Source organism: Manacus candei, unplaced genomic scaffold (genome assembly GCF_025592945.1).
Source record: "Manacus candei isolate 608988 ecotype Guabito, Panama unplaced genomic scaffold, ASM2559294v1 h1tg000018l, whole genome shotgun sequence".
Taxonomy (NCBI): Eukaryota; Metazoa; Chordata; class Aves; order Passeriformes; family Pipridae; genus Manacus; species Manacus candei.
Window position 1 is genome coordinate 10,746,273 of NW_026138066.1, and position 20,248 is coordinate 10,766,520.

A 20,248-nucleotide genomic window follows, 5' to 3' on the forward strand; every position below is an offset into this window, starting at 1 on the left:
ATGTGGGTTCCATTTGTCCTTACCCTTGCACCTTGCAGAAATACCACCTCCAAGGCCGCTGAAGTCTGGGGCTACACACAGTGTCTGCCTGAAGATTTTGGCTTCCTGGGCTTTAAGAAGACAAAAGCTGGGCCTTCACTGGTTCACTTACAGTCCACACTGCTGTCTCTTTCTTTCACTGGAAAGTACACAGGGTTGTGAAACTTCATCACCCACCAGCTTTGGCTTCCTACCTTCTAATTTCCTTCAACTTAGGCAGTTAAATGTTGGAGGAGGTTGACATTTCTATAAATACTTGCTTTGGAAGGATACCAGGTGATCTGAAAATTTAAACCAGTATCTCGTGTTTTCTGCAGAGTTACAATATTTTAAAGGTTGAATATGTACTTTTTACTTCTTTTGCAGATCCAACCTTGCTTATGGAATTGTTGAAGATCTGAGAGCAGTGAAAAAACACTTTTGCATGCAAAAAAAGAACATTTGGGTCCATGTGTAAGTGTGGCACTTGATGACTCACCTGCAAGGTTTCTTTGCTGACATCTGAAGAACGAAGTGCTTTTCAACCTGTACTTCTGTAGCACTATGACTAACTGTAAAGGCAGATCTACCATCTCCAAAACAAATAGCAAAGTCCATGACAGAGAAGGCTTTGTAAACTGGACCATAAATCTTAATACAATTCAGTCTGATAAATTTTTGAGACTACTTTTAAGTATGGTTCCTGTTGTTTACCAAATAAACCAGGATGAAAGACACAAAAAAGTGAATGGTGTCTGGCAAGATGGATTACAACCAGCAGGAAACGATTTTAATGCTAGGTCTGAACAACACACAGAGTACCATCACTTCTCAGAACCAAGTTTTCATGGTAGCAATGGACACAGCCCATCTAGCTGTAGCCCTAAATATGATGATTTTACCAGTTATAATTATTGTGATGGATTGGATACTTCAGAAACAGATGCCATGTTGCAGGAAGACAATCTGTCTAGTGACAGTAATGAAGATATCATTGTGGAAGGAAGTAGAAAACAACCCAAAGAATCTAGTAGTATTATGGCATTACAGATACTTGTACCTTTTTTGCTAGCAGGATTTGGAACTGTTTCTGCTGGCATGGTTTTGGATATTGTACAGGTTGGTATTTGCTTTGGAAGATTTTTTTTTACCAGGTAGTCTGTGAGGTCTATAGTTCTGGTAGAAATATAATAATGGTTCAAAATTCTGTTGACACTAATAAATGTGTACATAGTTCAAGTGGGAGTTGGAATTAACCATAATGCTGAAATACATAGGTGTTTAAAAAGACTAGAAGAATGTATTGCATTGCCTCATCTCCTTGTGTGATTCAAGTCTGTACAATTTCTGAAATACTGTGTAGATTTGGTCCATGAAAATGCATATGACATGTGAAAATGTGCATTACTTGAATATGTTATATGAAATTCATATGAAGTGATTTAGAGGTTTTTTTGAGTATTCAGGTGTGTGTAAGTGGCTTTTTCATGTAACAGAAGGTCTGCTGAACACTTGGAATTATGAACATCAGTGGTGTGAACAGGGTGCAGTGTCACATCCACCTCGAAATATCATTGTGATAGGCCCAGAGAGGCCAGATTATCTTGGTTTGTGGTAGCAGATTTAATTGACAGTAGCTATTCAGGGCTAAGATAAAATAGAAATTTCTCTCAATATTAAGATAAAGTTTAGTAATATTTTTAAAACCTGTTTTGGAGTATTGTATCAATAAGACCCTACTGATACAGAATGTTTCTAGGACTAGTTTCTGGCATAACAGCTGTAGATGTCAGCAGCATTTTAGTGGAGTTAAAAGTAACAGTTGCCTATGAAAGAACACTTTATGCAGTGATATTTGAAGAAAATTCCAAAGAGAGTAACAGTTTAGAAAAGTTTATTGTACTAACTAATTTTCTTGCCTTCTCTTTGCATTTTGAAGACTATATTGACTTTTATTTCCTACCTAATTTGTTTTTTAAGAAGCAGAAATTTCTTATAAAAAAGCCTCATGACTCATTCCTTGGGCTGTTTTACACCAATCTTTGCTTTGTTCATGTACATTTTGCAAATTTATTCTTTGTACGGATACTTTGTACTTCATTAATATATGATTTTCTGCATGATACAGCATGATGATCAGACAGAAGAGACAGTTGTGCCTACTGTCACTACTGGCTTCTAACCAAATGTTTTACCTTGTCGTCCTTCCCTTAAGGAAATGTGTTTTTATACCTAGTTTTTGAGCTGGACTGAGATATATCTTGATTTTTCCATCTATATGATTTTTAATCTTTATTGGTTTCCCAGTCCAGCTCCCTATGAATGAGAGATGTGACACAAATGTAAAAATTAATAGCTAGTGTCAGTACTATCTTTTTTCACCTTAAACTAAGCAGTAAACTTTGATGTCAGTAAAGCAGAATTTTGAAATGTGACAGAACATATTTTAAAAATGAAAATTTGAATACCACGAAGCATATTAAGCTTGTTTTTTTACAAACCCTTTCATATTATTCTTTCCCACTAGTAAATACCTATGTAATTTCACACAGGTAATTCTCAGATCTTGTTTACATTTGAGAATTGAATCCTTTTATTGTAATTAAAATAATAATTTAAATGGTTGCAAATCCACGAATACAAACACAATTTACAGTTTTGTTAGTTTAGTTGAAGTTGGTAAATGATTACAAATTAAATACATGGGTTGAAAAGACATACATAGTAGCAGAGCATTTCAGTGCTGAAAACTTACTGCACAAAAGACTGAGAATTTGCTTTAAAAATCTGGGTTTTGGAAAACTCTAGTCCTGTAAGTTTCACACTTATAGGTAGAAGAATAAAGACAAGCTTTCCAAGAGGGAATTAGTTGTCATACGAACAGAACCTGTAAGTAAAAAAAGCTCACATAGTTTTATGTGAGGTTTCTACACAGCTGGAAGGGAAAAGATAAAATTATTATTGAAAATTAAGACCAGAATTCATGAGCAGTCATAGTATCTGGTACTATTTTAAAGTCATGAAAAAAAAACCCTTCAAATTTATGACATCTTTTTTTAACTAGATAAGTTTTAAGGCCAGATTTTGTATCTCTTGCTTATAGTCTTCTCATCTTTGAAACAGTAATATACCATCATAAATCTGTTTTATCCAAATAGATAACAGTTCTGACTTTAGACTTTTAGGTCTAAGATAAAAAGGTTAAATATTTTTTTAAAGAGGATTAGGTTATGATTTACAGATTTTTTTGAATACTTTGTGGATGGTCTAAAGGGAATTTTTCAATTAAATATTTCCCACTGTATCCTTTATATAGCATTGGGATGTGTTCAAGAATGTTACTGAAGTCTTTATCTTGGTTCCTGCACTTCTTGGTCTCAAAGGAAATTTGGAAATGACCTTGGCATCCAGGCTGTCAACTGCTGTAAGTAGCTTTCTCTTCCCCTTCACTTTTAGATATGTGTTTAAAATATTTCAAAATGGAAACAAATCTTTGGGTCACAAGTGTTTTATGTTTATGATTTCATCTGGCTGTTACAGGGCTGTTTAAATCTGTTATTAAGTTGGCAAAGTTAAAAAGGCAACCCTCTTCTCCACATATCAAAACTTTACTTCTGTAAAGCCTCTTCTGGTTCACCATTTTAAACAGATAAAGTAGATTTTTAAGAGTTACATGTGTATCCTGTAAGGCTGAGAGATATCTTTGGCTTTGAGGGAGTTTGAATAGGCTAATAAAATGTTTATGTTTTAAACACATTTTTCTAATGACCCCTTGAGTGGCACCAAAATGAAGTATTGGTAACATTGCTATTCAAAACCTTTGTTGATCAAATTGCAAGAAATGTTTTTTTTTAGCATTCTAGCTAAATAAATTTATTTATTTTTTGTTGTGGTCAGGTTGGTTTTTTGTGTCACATTTTTTGTGTGTGTCAACACTGTAACATAGCATAACCAGGTTTTTTTCTATGTATTTGTTGTAGTTCTTTTTTACATTTCAGGGGATGTTCCGCCTCTCCATTGTTTTAGCCTAAGCAAGCCATATTACCTTATCTTTTGTATATGTGTGAATAACTGTAGTGAATAGATTAGTCTAATAATGTGGCTAAACTATTTTTGATAGGTGAACTGCATCTCTCTCTAAGACACTGCGTAATGCAGTGTTTTCTGTTCTCCAGCAGGACCCCCACTCTCTGCCTGTTCCTGAATAAATTTTTCTAGAACATATCTGGTCAAAGGTGTATGTAACTCTGGATGAGATTCTACTATGTCTTGTACAATATTGCTCTTGAAACTTTCTAGATTTACTTGCCTAGAAGTGCCGGGTTTGGACGTCACAGTCACTTTGTGATCCATGGCTGTGTCCTCGTATTTATGCTTTTGTTTATTTCCAGCTGTCACTCCCATCTTCTGGCAGAAATATGATTAGTCCATAAGTGCATGACCTTGCATTTCTGCTGTTGAATTTCATCTGTTTTTGTTGCTGTAATCCTCAAGGACATTCAGTTTTTGTATGATATTACAATGCTTTGTACTGACAAGGTCTCTGAGTGTCCTATCATTAATAAATGTCATTGCCACGTTATATTGAGTTGTTACCCAAATGCACACTGTGGTGGACATAGCCTTGGCAGTCCTGTGAAGGTTTGCTTGTGTCATGCCCATTATAGCACTTGATTACTTTCCTTCGTAAGAATTGATGTGTTTTGTTGTATCTTTATCAATGTCAGCCTTAACTATTCAGTCTTGTTTTCTGTTTGGTTTTATTACTCTTCTGAGTATTCTTACTGTTTCTTAACAATATTTTGTGTTTAAACCTTACTGCCTTTACTGTCAGGCATGAATGCTTTTACCTTCTACCTGACCTTTTTTATTTTGTTGACCTGATGCTTAATTTGTTTCTGACTGGTACAGTTCGTGACCTGAGGATTGAAAGTGCTTGTATTACATAGTGAAAAATACACCAAGTCCAAGGTCTACCAGTGCCTTAGTGAAGGCTTTAAAAAAAGAGGGTCAGAATCAGCTTCACCACTTCTGTTTCAGTTAATGTGATCTTTAATTCTTTGTCTCAGTTCTGCTTATGACCTTGGCCAAGTCACAATCTAGAACTTCTCTGGGTCAATCAGTGGCTGGATTCCTCATTCTTACCATCCCCATCTCATTTGTGAACATCACTGTTCTCAGGGGACATTTGGAAAAAGGGTCATGCAGACCCTTTTTCTGCACTGGGACTCCTGACCTCAGTTCTTATTATCCACCAACTGTTACCAAAGCAGGAGCTGATCCCCCTCTTGCAGATAAGCACAGATAAAAGATACTGGTGTTTCCACAACACAGACTGCATGTCCAGTGGTAAACTAAAGTTGGCATCATGAGTTTCAGGCCACTCCCCTCAGCCCAAAATGGCATTCCTGAGAGTATCCCAGTAACTGCAATAACATGATCTGTACCTTAAGGATGCACTAAATGTTTTCCTCAATATGTACATGTTTTGAATGTGGTTTTTCAGAGCCAATTTGGCCATTTGAACCCCAAGCTCCTACTGAGAATCAATTCAATACCGAGAAGACTAAGTTTGAGGAGTTTTACAAGTGCCACTTACCACTGTCATTAAGTCTCATCAAGACATAAATCAGTTGATGCTTCAGAATTTTTTATTCAAGCATGCCATGGAGGTTTCCTGTCATCTCAGCACCAGAAATTGTCATATATCTGTTTTAGCCAAATCAGGTTAGCCAGTTCTGTTCACGTCCTTCTACCATGAGGGTTAATTAACTGGCTAAGAAGAGATCAGTGAAGTGTATGTGTCTTCCAACACACTGTGGTGTGTGGGAGTTCCAATTGCTTTTGTGTTGCCCAATCACAGCACCACTGGCACCAAGCTACTTCCCAGCATTGCATCAACAGACTTGTGGGGTTTTTTTTGATTATTGGATTGTTTGTTTTCTAATGCCTTGAGTTTCCTTGTATGACCTGTTTTCTTCAGGAATCATGACAGACCGTGGACTAAGTTACAAACGTGATTGAAATACTTTCCAGGACTTCCTTAGTCATAAGTTTATTGGACATCCTTCACAGGGAGGAGGTAGAAGCTTGTTGGAGTTTGGTGAATGTTCTCTCATTTGCCAGTGGTGGCTCTAATTTGTTCTTGCTAGTGAAGAGCTCATCAGTAAATATTATAGAGTGTGTGACTGTATGTGTATGTGCACAACACAGTGGAGGTTTAAGAGAACAATACTGTACAAAATAAGAACAGTATAGATCATTCATTATCCAGGTAATGCTAAGAAGATTATACTTAGGGGTTTTATGTCAAAAAGAAAACAAAAAACAAAAATGAAAGGGAGAAGGTTTTTGTCTTGTAAAGAACCTTCCAGTTTTGTCTCCTGTGTCTTTTTTCAGATTCAGCACCAGCTGCAATGTGCACAGGTCTGTGACCTGGTGGATTGCCAGCCCCATTCCACCTGAGTGCTGCTGCAAAGGCAAACAAATACAAGAACTCTAATATTTCTAATAGTTAAAAAAATAAACAACACCCCAAAACCAAACAAAAAAATTCCAAACAAAAACCCCAAACTACAAACAAAAAAAACCACCAAGCTGTGGAGAACTGTTACAGGTAACTACTTCTAGGTTGGTGGCTTGGGCTTAGTTCCCAGATGTTAATTTGAACTCCAGGGCAGTTGCTTTCATTGCTCTGCTTCCCCCAGGTTTTAAAAACAGGTGCTGTGTCATATTGTATCATTACTTACTGGAGAGTTTCAAAAACTCTAGAGACTACTAGACCTGCAATTTACATGCCATTTCTCTCAGAAAGAGGTTATTCTGACCTTTGCATTCTTCACATTGATTTCATTGACCCCCCTACTCTTTTTATCCACCCAGCTTTTGATCCCGTCATCCTCAACCTAGGTGAGAACGGAAGGAGAATATTAATTCTGAGTATATCTAAACAGTTATTTGGAGGCCAGTTGTATGATTAATATTTCCTACTCTAATTTGCACCTAAATTTGCACTAGCTGGCTCCCCACCAGACACTTTTCTTTAAGTAAATACAGGACTGTGCACCTGTGCCTAGCTTAACCTTTTGTAGTGGGTTTCTGTGACTGGGTTTTGATAGCAGGGGGGCTACAGGAGGAAATTTCTAACTTGAGTTCTGCATTGGAGTTAATTCATACCCTGCTTGCTCACTTAGCTTAGAATTGCATCTGAATTTGTAGACATGTCTGTGCTTTTGGGGCTGTTAACTAATTATCTTTACTTCATTGTAATTATGTGGTCAGCCAAAAATTAGTGTCTTATTAGCAGATTTCTGTTATCTGTAGTACATCTGGTTTCAAGTCTTGTCTGGTCACTTTAATTCATCTTGTTGCCCAAATTCCTACTTCACTGATCACTCATTTTCCCATCTACTTTAGAATCAGTTATTTCACTAAATCTGTCTCAAGACTCTATTTTTCATCTACCTCAGGGCATAGTTTGGACTTCTCTTTGTTGTTAGTGTTAGCTCTTCATACACTGGCAATCTTACAGCCTGCTGTTTTTTAAAACATTAATTTTTAATCCACAAGAGTGGATCCACAGGAGAGAAAGAGTGAAGCTCTCCGCAGCCTGTCCTTTTATTCATGTGTAGAATACAGACAACAAAGAGCAAACAAAGTGTTTCTGGAGTTCTACCTCTGTCCACTGTTGTCCTGGCATAACTGTATGAGGTACACTTAGGTCAGCTGCCCATTCAAGCACAATATTTATTTAATATTTTATGTTTTATAGTTTTGTGTTCTTCAGCGCTTAAGCTTTGTTCTCTTCTTTGGGTCATTCTCATTGTCTCAATTTACACTGTTACCTTTTCTCCCTATTCCTTTTTCATTTTTTTAAGAGAAAAAAAACCCGCAAACCAAAAAACAAACCAATAAAAAAAACCCTCACCCACCAACCAACACCAAAACACCACTTATTCAATCATTTCAGTCCTGTAAACTTGTGCAGGCTCTTTTTTTTGACTGTGTGTTATCAGGGTTAGGCATTAGCAGTATGACTTTACAAACGTTTTGTTTAGGTCTGCCTATTTCACAGTATCACAATAAACTTCATCTTACTTTATGGAAATCTGCAGCTGCAAGGAGTGCTCCTGCTCTTTCTCCCTTCCAAACCCTTAAAGCTGTTGTGCATGGTACATGGTTGCATGTGATGGACAAGGTAATTTTACAGAAGATAACCCCTTTTTGCTCCCTGGAAAAAAGTGGTTTCCATCAAACCAGCCAGGAAATTCGTGTTACCATGAATTCACTCACGGAGTTGTCAGTCTGTTTCAAGAAAGAACATGTGAACGTGTAGCTGATAGTAGGGGAAAGCAGAACCATGGCATTTGGCAGCAGCTCACTTTTAGGCTGGATTAAGCATTTTGCAAGATTACTGTTTGAATGGGGATTTTTTGGATGCTTTTCTAAAACTTTTTCAAAGGAGAGAAAGAGTGAAGCTCTCCTCAGCCTGTCCTTTTATTCATTTAGCATATATATTTAAGAAGGATGCAAAGGAGATTCTTATCTGCACTTCCTGAAACATTGTTGTCCTGTTTAAACTTAATGGATGTATTTGTGGAATTTTGACTCTACTTTGAACACTATAAGATATTTATAATGTAGATTGAGATAAAGTGTCTTAGCATATTTCTAAGTTTTTAAATTAACATTTCATTTAAGTCCCTACTACCACAAAATGAAAGTGGAAAAGAAATTGAATTGAAATCTACTGAAAAGAAATTATCAAAAGATGAAAAAGATATGCACGAAGACTTTCTGTGTTTTGAGAAGTATGTTATCTTATAAATTAATATTACATGGGAAAAAAACCCACTAAAATTTATGCTCAAAATGTAAAAAATCATTCTGTTATCTCAAAAGGGAAGTTATTTTAAACATAGTCATACTGCAGTGGTTTGTACTATTCATCAGATCTTGTCCTCTAACTCCAAAAAAAAGAGTAAAAATAGGAGATACATTATAAAAGAGTATGTATGTACTTTTTATTTTCTTAGAATAATTTATTTGCTGTCTTTCCAGCTACTACCTTAGTACTGGATTTATATCATTTACAGCATCATAAGTCTCTGGCCGTATTGTATAAATGAAAAGTTAGAATGCTAAACAGTATTAGATTTTAGCATTTTTTATTTTCAGAATTTAGGGACCATAGAAACAAGTTCAGTCTAAAGGGATCTTCTGACCACTGATCTAATCACTGGTGGTACTTGGACATTCCTGGAATGTGAGGTGGCCAGTAGATCTTGCACAGTAACCTAATGTTAAACGAGTTACTATGTAAAATTGCATCAAGTTTAGCTGCTTTTGAAAAGATACTCCGAATGCAATTTAAAATCAAAAGCAATGTTTGACTTGGAAAAAATGTGGCTTGTTTTCAATAGAAATGTCTATTTTATTGTATTAGCTGAATTATTTATGGGTTTCTGCCTTGTTAGTGCATTTTCGAGTAGTAGAATTTTAAACCCAAAATTCTGAATTTCTTTTGTAATTTTGATAGGTAAATATTGGAAAAATGGATTCTCCCATTGAGAAATGGAACCTAATAATTGGCAATTTGGCCTTAAAACAGGTAAATATAATAGGTTTATTTGATTAAATCTTGTAAGTGAGCCAAGTTATTGAAAAAGTCAAATCACAAACATCAGTAAGTATGGAGATGGATAGTGTTAATGGGAAACTAGCTCTGCCATGCTGGCTTATACTTACTGTATAATATTTGCTTGATTTTTTTTTTTTTTGTACAGTATTCCTCTTCTCTAAAACAATATGAGTTTCTATTTATTAGAAGAAGAGGTAAAGTATTATTTGTGACTGTACCAAGGGTATTTCCTTTTTAATTTTTTTTAAGAGAGGATCTGAGGATGGTTAGAGAAAAATTTCAGATTTGGCAAAACCTTTTAAATTTGACCTTTCAAATGTTTCTAGTACTCTATTTGCATTGTATTCAGTGTTTAAAGAAAGTATGTGATAGAGCTTTTGGATAATCAATAGTATTTTAAATAACTGGGTCATTTGAGGAAAGGAGTGGTTGTTCTTCAAAATAACTGTTTTTTAAGATTAAGAACTGTTTCTTGTTCATATGTTATAATATAACATGCTCAAAAAATAGGTGAAATATTTATTCTGTTTTAAGGGGTTTAGAAGCCTCTTTAGGCATTGGCCTCTCCTAAATCCTGAGCTCCTCTCCCTGATTTTACTTTTGCTATTCTGGAGTCTCTAAAATGCTGGTAAAGCTTTTTCTGCTGGCCTAAGATTTTTGTTCTTCATCACCCAAGGTTGTCATCATCTCTACAAAAGGGATGAGCATGCTCCTTTATACCTTGCATGTAAATGTAGATAGAAGGAAGGAATAACAGAACATTATTCTGTAGTCTTCCTGAGTCTATCAATTATTTTAAGAATTGTTCACTGTCTTTTCCAGGTTCAGGCAACAGTAGTTGGTTTTCTGGCAGCGGTGGCAGCAGTTATATTGGGCTGGATTCCAGAGGGCAAATACCGCTTTGATCACTCAGTCCTTTTGTGTTCTAGCAGTGTAGCAACTGCCTTCATAGCTTCTCTTTTACAAGGTAAGTGGAGTATATGTGTTACTTTTAGTAGTTATTTAGTTTTCTGTGGATGCTGAATGTGTATTATGTTGCTATTCCTTAAAAATTTAAATCCAGTCAGGGATAATACATCTGAAAACAGGCAGAGGTTAGGATGCCCTTTTGCAATTTCCATATAGGTGGGCATATTGCATTTCTCTTCTGTCATATTCTTTCAAAAACTTTTGATTTTCATGACCTCCTGAGCATGTCTAAACCAAAAAGTATGGGTTTTAGATTTCACCTGATGAAGAACTTTTCCCAGTGCTTTCTATATTTATTAATGTACAAAATATATTCTTAGTTCTAAGCAGGTAAAACTTATTTATGATTAAACTTAAGTGAGCCTGGATGTTAGCTTAGCTGAATTCAAAGTTCCAGGTTGCCCGTGCTGCTTATGTGTTAGTTTGTGCTCTGCTTTGTATCTGAAGTAAACAAATTGGCTCATTATTTGAAGGATTTGGGCCAAGTTCAAGTCCCACTATACAAACAGTGCCAGTGTCTGTTTGGAGCAATATGGCATGATGAATTTAATCTTCTCTTGTTGTCAGAAAACATTTGACCGTAAAGGACTGTTCTTAATGGACGTAAAGGGGAGGAGGAAAGTACCTCTGCCTGTGACATGTTCTTACTGAAAATACATAGTCAGTAGTCTTAAGAATAGTAGATCAAGTAAAATGGGTAACTTCCTTGTTTTACTAATCTGATATGCTTACTTATGAGAGAATTAAAAAACTGTTAAAGTTTTGTGTGGAATTAAGAGCACACATTTTCTTAGTGACTACAAAGCCATTGAGTTTGATCATGTGCAGAATTAAGGGCAGCAAGAGAACTTTGCCACTCATGTATGATTTGGGCATGAAGAGAAACTTTTGTTGTTTTCTGGTGGTGGGCCAGCACAGGAAATTACTTTCTAAGCTTCATTTTCCTACACGTGAAATAGGTGCTTTTGAAATATTGTGATCCTGCAAGATCATTTCAGTTCTTCCTTTTCAGAATTTCGTGGTGCATAATTCTTTAGGCAGTTTCTTGAAAGTGAACTCCTGATGTAGCCTACAATACATAATATAACATAAAGGATACTATACACAGTTGAAGATCTTATGTATAATATATGATGAGAGGGAAGTTACTCAGGTTGTGCCAAAGACTGTTAATAACAGTGTGAGTTCTGTTTTTGGTAGCCACTTGGATTCTCTTAAAAGTTAGCTTTGCTGTTTATAGGACAAAATAGAAACCAACACTTTTAATTTATTTTTTATCACGGTCTTGGAATTTTCTGTGTAATTAAAAGAGTTTATATAGTTACTGTACTGTCTTCTTTGCTGAATTTAGGGATAATAATGGTTGGAGTTATTGTTGGATCCAAGAAGACTGGTATTAATCCTGACAACGTTGCCACTCCTATAGCAGCAAGTTTTGGAGATCTTATCACTCTTGCTATACTAGCATGGATAAGTCAGGGTCTTTATACTTGCCTTGGTAAGTATGTTTCTAAGTGTGTATGATTCTCCAGAAACCTCTTTTGGATTAAGAGGGTGGGGAAAAGGCAGGGAGGGGAAGGTTCAACAGACCTTTTAGTTTGACTGACTCTTTTGTTAACATTTATGTCATGAAATGGTAAATCTTAGACTGCAACATTATGCCATATTTTTTTTTTTTTTAATAAGATCCTAGAAGTCACTAACCTGAACTTTGGCACAAGCAATGAGTATTTGAAAGTCTTTGAGGGTATCACATTCAATTTACATGTGAATTGCAAACTGTAGTTGCTGAATTTACTGTGTTTTCTTGAGAGGGAGGGGAGTTATCTTCATCCAGGAATGTTTTCTTGAATGTCCACCCCTAAATCAAATATTTGCTTCCCTGAGTCCTTTTGAATCATTCTCCGCTTGCACTGAGGGGAAGGAGTTAAACTGGCTGTCTGGAGAGGCTGCTGGGAGAGGAGTTCTGCTTTGAGCATTTTTGTTTTAAGGTGTGGTTTTAGACACCATTCAAATATATTTTGACCTGCAGCTAGCTATGCCTGGAAATCAAAATAAAAATACATACAAGTACATATTCAAAGAAGTTAAGCCTAAATTTAGATAGATTTGGGATTAATACGACTTTTAAATTTGTGGGAAGACGAATGTGAGTTTCCTCTTGATTCCGTCCAAGTGCTTTCCAGCTCCCATCACAATACCTTCTCGTTTCCAATACCAGCTTCCAATGCCGGTTTCCTCAGCTCTTTCCCGTTTCCCTCAGTTTCCCTCCATGTCTCACTACTGTTCCCAGTACCTGTGCTTGATTTTATGTTTCCTTCTGCTTTTCAGTAAATGAAGTAACCACTTCCAGTTTCTCCAAATAATGTCCCAGCTGTTTTCTGTTTTGTTTATTTTGTTTTGTCTTATATATTTGGTGACTATCTTTTAAACATAAATATGCTTATTTAGCTGTAGCTTTCTTCAGAAGAGCAGTTCTGCTATGAAAGATGAAAAGATATATAACCACACTGAATAACTTAGCTCCAGAGGGGAGGCCTTTGTTGACTGCTGACTACAGAGAGCAATGATCTAATCCAACTTCATGCACAAATTCTGTCTGGCTTCTTCATGACAGCTTTTTACTGTTCTCTTACTTTCCCACTGATGGCTGCAAACAGGTGAATTACACATAAATAGTTCCAAACTAATTATTCTTATTAATGACTTTTTACTTCAGTCTGCAGTTCTTTTGTTCTGCTAGTTATTTGCATGTTTATATACTCCCCTTGAAACTTCTTTCTCTGATTTCTAAGACCTGTATTGTCAAAATCCTACTTTTTTAAAGGAAAGGAACAGACCACTAATGAAGGTTCATAATCACGTCTGCTAAAATGAATATATAGTTATTATTGGAAGCAAGCTCAGATGGTAACTTATGTAATAAAATGCTGGATTGTAACAGAGGAGATGTGAGCTTGGAAAATGCGAATGAGTGACTCACAATTCAGTCTTTTTTCTTCCTGTTTCCTAATCTCCCCCATGAAGAAACAAAAAAAATAAAAAACGTTTCCTCACAGGAGGAGAAGAATGTTCAGAACCTTATTCAAAATTAAATCATTGCTGCAACTAACTCATTCCATAGAAACTAAAGTTTATTGTGCTTTGAAAGACATAACAGAGGACAATTACAGTGTAGTATACTACAGGTCAAATATTGTTTTGTCTGTAGTTTACCAGAGATGCTGATATCATCACATATATTCTTTACAGCTGTGCTTATTGTTCAAGCCATTTCTCATAAAAATTTGAGCTGTCCTGTGTAAGTAAGGCTTTAAAACTTACTGGTATTTTAATAGTAGTTACATTGTATGTAACTACATAGTTATACGATGGTTTTTTTTCAAGAAGTAGGTAATTATTAATAATATCTCAATTTCTCCTATAACATGCTTTTCTTTTTAATCTCTAAAACCTAAACAAAAAACACTCAACCCCAAGAAGAAGATGAGGAAAGAAACCTGGACTTTTTTCTTCCTTTCACATATTTCCAGAGATTTGCACCTCTGCTTACAGATGGCCTAATGTGTTTCAGAGGAATAAAAAAAGAAGTGGGGCCAGTTTGAACTGATCCTTTGCTACTTTTACAGCTGTCATGACCACTCGAATTTTACTGTGCCACTGCAGTTGAAGAGCAGATCCTACACATGTAGGGGAAAGGATTAGTGCATTCAAGTGTGTTTCTAACAGTTATTCCTAATTTTTTTTCTATAAGGTCTTCTGGAAATACTTCTCTTTTGGTGATGTATGAAATTATCTAGTTACTGCTAAAGAACCTCTTCTGCTCTTTGTATTTTTTTTCAATTTCTTTGTATTTCTTTCTTTTAGGAAACAGAGAGTCTTTCTAAAGTAAGAATATGCCACAAAGCCCTTGGAAATATGTTGTTTCCAAGATGTGTGTATTTGAACTATGAAATAGTTAGAAGGACTAAAAGTATGGAGTAACTTCTGCCCAGGAGAGGTTTATAAAGAGTTTATAAAGTTGTGAGTGGCAGGGAAGAGGCATTCAGAAAATGATTAAGCAATAGGTTAAAGAAAGAAATTTTTTTTACATAATACAGGAGTGGGATGTGAAACTTACTGCTGTGCTGTCTTAAGAGGACCAAAGTGATTTTAGAAAACTCTTTAGATAAATTAATCAGAGAGGACAGATGCAGACAGAAACTTGAGTGATGAAATCCCTGATGCAAGCAGCAGCAGGAGCTGGCAGGGCACACCGAAAGAAGCAGTACTCAAAACCTGTCATCTTTCTTTTCTTCTCTCCATAACCTGAACTGTTGACCATAGTCAGACAAAGGATACTGGACTAGTTGAGAACTTTGGTCTCCTCCAGTGCAGATATGTGTATATTCTTTCTGTAGTTTCCCTGCTTTCTCAATGCTTGAATAAGAAACCCAATGGGAATGTTATAAGGAAACTCAGTTTATAGGCGAGTAACGAAGCTGGTGGGATTCACTTCTGACCTGTATTCAGAATTAACTATTGTCCCCTATGATTTGTTAGCCTAACTACTTGAATGGTCTGAAACAAATGTTTAAGTTTATGGCTGCTCTCTGCATGGGACTAGATGTTTTCAGACAAGACTGGAAGGAGGGAAATGATTTGTGTACAAGTTTTATGCACAGACATGTACAGAGTTAGTTTTGATGCAATGCTTTATGGCATACCCAGGAGAGGCAGGGGAAAGGACTGTAGCATTTTTACCTATGCTGGGCCTGAATGAAACATCTTGTTTGGTCACTATCATGTATGTAATTTCTTAAAGGTTCATCGGAGTGCTTTAAAAATAATGGCAAAGCTATCAAACACAGGGACTAAATAGTAGAAGGTTAGCAGTTCTTAGCAGCTCCCTAAACGGAGCCGTGTCTGTGAATCGTTGTTAAATAGCTGGGGGAAAGCACTAGAGGGCTCCCCAGGACCGTCGCTGTGTTCTGACACCTTTCCTGCAACAGAAGACGAGGAGTAGGAACTGGAATAGGAACACCCAGTCTATTAAATTTGGAGGTCCCTGTTGACTGTCACTTGTCAGTAATGACCTGAAGACTTCGTTTAAAGCTTTCCTCTTTTTTCCCAGAATGTAGTTTAAATATATGCATTTGTTTCTCATGCATGTTGGATCCGGGTTGAGAAGACAAGTTGTGTGATTCACATTATTATTTTCAGGTTCCTATCAGTTGGTTTGAAGTAGTTTATTTCCAGCTTACCTCTAATTTCTACCAGAGGCTGTGTTATTTTCAGTGGCACTGCACTGAACAATATGTCACAGTATGTACCCTGTACAAGGATTAAAACATTAAACATCTGAGTTCTCTGAACTAGAACATTAATTTATATCACTGTTTACTAAAGGAATGAGGGCTTAAAGTAAACGAAGATCAGAACCTTGATTTTTCCTCTTCCCTCCTTCCTTTTTTAGTTTAACGTCACAGTCAGAAGTTCACTGAAGAGCTGGGTGCTTTTAGGTGTTTGTCTTCTCCTGTGGGATAGCACAAATTCTATAGCAGAGACAGGTTGAGTGAGATTCCTTTTACCATGTAAGCTACCTGCTCTAAATCTGTCAAAAATGGAGTAAAGGGAGCCCTAAAAGAGAGATCATTTATTTCCTCTTCCCATTCTTCAGGTATTGTAAAATATATTTGCTACTTCTGTGAATTAAATATGAAGAGAAAGACAGCTACCCTTCCTTAAAAAGATCATCTCAAGGTTAATCTTTTTAGACTGCTATAGTAAGGTGTTCTGCAAGTGGAGTCTCCCATAGCTCACTTGTGACAGATTCTATAAGATAATTCTAAATTATTAATTGCTTTTATAGTTCTGTTTTTAATTCAGCTAGATAGACAGACAGTAGAATTTGAAGTCCTGGTAGGGACCAACTGCCTTGCCTTAATTTTTTTCATCATTTTTGCCTTAAAAAACCTGGGCAGGGTGAATTTCAGTTGACTAGTTTAAAACTTGTAAACAGATACCTTATTATAATGATAGTCTTTTACCCTTGTTCAGCAGCATGGGGAGAATTGGTGGCCAGTTTATTTATTTATTGTTCCCTCTTGTGTGTTATAACAGAGAATCCCAATAAGGTGCTAGTATGTTATCACAGCAGAAGGTTTTTTTAAAAAATATTTTAAGCTCTGTCTGGGCCCTGTCCTTAAGAGATCCCTCACTATTGAGAGCCACTGGTGGTTTTTGTTCTTTTCAAGAAAACACAACAGTATTACGGCAATGGAGTAGGTTTCATAATCCATTTTATGTCCAACTCAATTTAAAGGACTTGTGTATAAAACCTATTATCTGTGCATTGGAAAGAAGGGGGTGTCCATATGCTATGAATCTGTGTATAAACAAAATGCATTTTCAGTATATTCAGTTTCTTTTTTTTTAATATGAGTTACAAGGCAATGTTTTATATTCCACAGACTTATTACACTTCTATCATAAAGCATCATACAAAAATTCTCTTCAGAATTTCTTCTTTGTACAGATAGTTCTGTCCTTGAGAAGGTGGGAGACAACGATCACAGATGGCAGATGTTAAACACATTGTTCAGTGCAGTAGTTGACACTTTAGGTGCAGGAGTGATGAAGACTATTAAAATTCCTCAATTGTATGATGTGGATTATAATTTATTTTAGAGTTCTAATTTAGGAAAAATGTATAGGAATGTCTTGAAAGTAAAACAGGTTTGCTTTTTTCCCTTTATTATTATTTTAGAGACATATTCCTATGTATCTCCTTTGGTTGGTGCCTTTTTTTTGGTTCTGACTCCGATGGGGATTGTCATAGCTGCCAAACACCCAGCTACCAGAACTGTCCTCCATTCAGGATGGGAGCCTGTTATAACTGCCATGATTATAAGCAGGTAAGTCTATTTGTCTTGCTTCATAGAAGCATCTTAATAGTCATCCTGCATCTCTGTGTATCTTAACACCTGTTTGTACTTAGAAGAAACATTTAAGGAGCCTCCAGAATTTAGAGTATGATAAAACTTTAATCTTCCCAAAATGAGGAAGTTACAAAGTTAAGCCACAGGTGGGAATGACTGGGGGAGCCAGCAGTAGCCAGGGACTAGTGATGGGTTGCTGTATCCATGATTGACAAGTGTGCCCCTATCAAATGAGGGAAATGGTGAACTACTCATCTCCTGCAGCTTCCAGTCAAGACTCTGCACTGCTCTGACAGATTATTTAATCCAATGACAGTTATGAATCTGAAAAGTAGAGTGGTTGATGTTCTGTGATCTTTGTTATATGAGAAGCCAATTTTAATAAATAACTAACTACAGTGATGGTACCCTGTGGCTCAGAATGAGGTAATGGGCAGGGGAAGGGTGAATTGAGATGAAAATTGTGTCTTGAAGATGTTCTAAGACAGATTGCTCTGAAAAGGTTTTAAATACTAATTAATGGTCCTGCTTGCCTTATTCTAAATATTGTACTTTGTTTTTCAGTATTGGTGGCCTTATTCTGGACACAACTGTATCTGATCCTAACTTAGTTGGAATTGTTGTTTATACCCCAGTAATTAATGGTAAGACTCTGACAACATTATTTGCTACTATACATCAATTGATATACCTTGGTTTGAGAAACATCTGTTACAGTAAATTTCTCTTGTGCTAATTAATATCTGGTATATTAATTTCAAGTTTTGATTTTGATGTCAACAACTGTGTATTTGAACACCTGAGAAGTGCTTCCTATTTTTACTACAACCATTAAAACATGATAGAGAATGTGAGAAGTAGAAATTTAAAATAGGTCTTAAGAAACTGAAAGTGGAAATATTAAAGTAACATATTCAAATATTAAATTATCAAATATTATATTGAAGCAGTTATGGCTGTGGAATATGTATATAAAATTTTATCTCAAGGGATTTTCTTCTGAATATCCAAGGACAAATTTTCAAAAGGGTAATTTGCTGTTGATATGTAATGTATATAGATATAAGAACTAACAAGGATGCTACAGGCAAGTAAATAAATTTTTCAAGAAAAATGTGTGTTGTTTCCAATGCCTGGCAGGTACTTTGCAGGTGTGTAAGAATGCATTTGTGAAAATTTGGTCCTTGAATTAAATGTTCTGTCTTCTAACAATAAGAACAAGGCAAATTTTATGAGAACAGTTGATATCTTATACTGATGCAGTTTGAAAATGCTTTTCTTTCCTACTACAGTAGGACAGGGTTGATACCTATTTAGTTTACAATAATTATAAACACCAGATCTGTTCCCACTCTATTTCTGCCTAGCTGTTCTTTTCTCTTTTTGTATTTCTTCATTTGATTTCTTACATTAGTTTGCACTTTTATGTAGTGTTCATTTTAAAACCATTTTACCTGTTACCAAGATACTACTGTTTTGACTTAAGCCAGCCCTTGCAAATTCCATTAGTGCATGTTCCATTCTGTTTTCTAAGCTATGAATTAAATGAATTATGGTCACTTGTTTTCCACCTTGATAACAAGATGTTAATAGGGTCACTGAATTTTAGTTTTGAACCACATTGGCCTGATATAATTAATTTTCCAGACATTATTAATGGAAATGTAATGTTGGATAGCACCTAAACATTTTGATAAGCTTTACTGTGGCTGACAGTTAATATATCTATTGCTGCAACCATTAGGCAAGCTGTTCAGTTAGTGGGAGAAATCGTATTGTTTTGACAGAAGCCTGTTCTTGGCAAATTCATGTTAGCTCATGTTTTACAGCTTTCGTATCTTCTAGATGCTTCTAAATTGTCTTTTTAATAATTTGTTCTAGTTCTCATGTAGGAACATAAATTTCACTGATATACAGGGTCTCTGTATCATCCTTTTTGATCCCCTTTAAAGATATATTTTCTGTTTTCTCCATTACAGCCCTCAGGTATTCTCTAACCTCCGAGATAATGAATTTGCAAAAATGATCACTAATAATTCATGAATTGTTCATATAGCTCTCTAAGAACTAAATTTAACTTACCCCCAGGCCCTAGTACATATCAGTTTGTGATCAGGTATTTTCATTTTTATGAAGGCTGTGGACTGAGTATTTCAGTCTTCAGTAGAGCATGGTGCTTGCTCTTTTTTCTCATTAAGGTCCTTTATTTTCTTTCTTCTTGCTTTTAACATGAAACATTTCTGTGTTGCCACTCTTGTTCCTTGCTAACTGTAAATTAATTCTTACACTTAAGCCTTTATGTTTCCTTGCCTATGCCTTACCTTTGTATTAAATCAAAATTGCAAGTGCTTGCACCTAACTTCTGTATGTTTCCATTTTGATTTCCAGGTACCTGAAAGGCAAGGCAGACATTTTTCTGCTTTACATCTGTTACTTTTCTTACAGTAGTCCTTTTTCAGTAACACCCTGCATTTACCTCCTAAGATGATTGGTTTTTCTTTTTAGGCAGGTCTACCCAAGCCAGTACTCTTACCAATGGTCCTGCTTTCCCTGATGACATAACTTGATAACAAAAGCCAACAACTCTTTCCACATGGGCTTCTTTTTCTACTCCAGTACAGTAGCAAAATAATTCTGGATTTTCTCTATAGGTTCCCTTATTCTAGACTTGTTACCTACAATGGATACAGGTCTGGTGGAC

The 20,248-nt window shown here is 35.9% G+C and overlaps 1 protein-coding gene across 3 annotated transcripts in view; it reads left to right on the top strand.

Annotated features, from left to right (window-relative positions):
• The window catches only part of SLC41A2 (solute carrier family 41 member 2), a 52,606-nt gene that overhangs the window by 7,059 nt on the left and 25,299 nt on the right, over nucleotides 1–20,248 (top strand). Inside the window, exons 2-9 of one of the 3 annotated variants that reach the window (XM_051784377.1) lie at nucleotides 406–492; nucleotides 1,091–1,137; nucleotides 3,335–3,442; nucleotides 9,557–9,628; nucleotides 10,481–10,625; nucleotides 11,979–12,125; nucleotides 17,376–17,523; nucleotides 18,112–18,191. In XM_051784377.1, coding sequence (XP_051640337.1) covers nucleotides 489–492; nucleotides 1,091–1,137; nucleotides 3,335–3,442; nucleotides 9,557–9,628; nucleotides 10,481–10,625; nucleotides 11,979–12,125; nucleotides 17,376–17,523; nucleotides 18,112–18,191 — 751 coding nt within the window. In that variant the 5' untranslated portion in view covers nucleotides 406–488. Of the gene's footprint in view, nucleotides 1–405; nucleotides 1,138–3,334; nucleotides 3,443–9,556; nucleotides 9,629–10,480; nucleotides 10,626–11,978; nucleotides 12,126–17,375; nucleotides 17,524–18,111; nucleotides 18,192–20,248 lie in introns of all 3 variants that reach the window. The other 2 variants (XM_051784378.1, XM_051784375.1) reach the window with 2 other exon arrangements.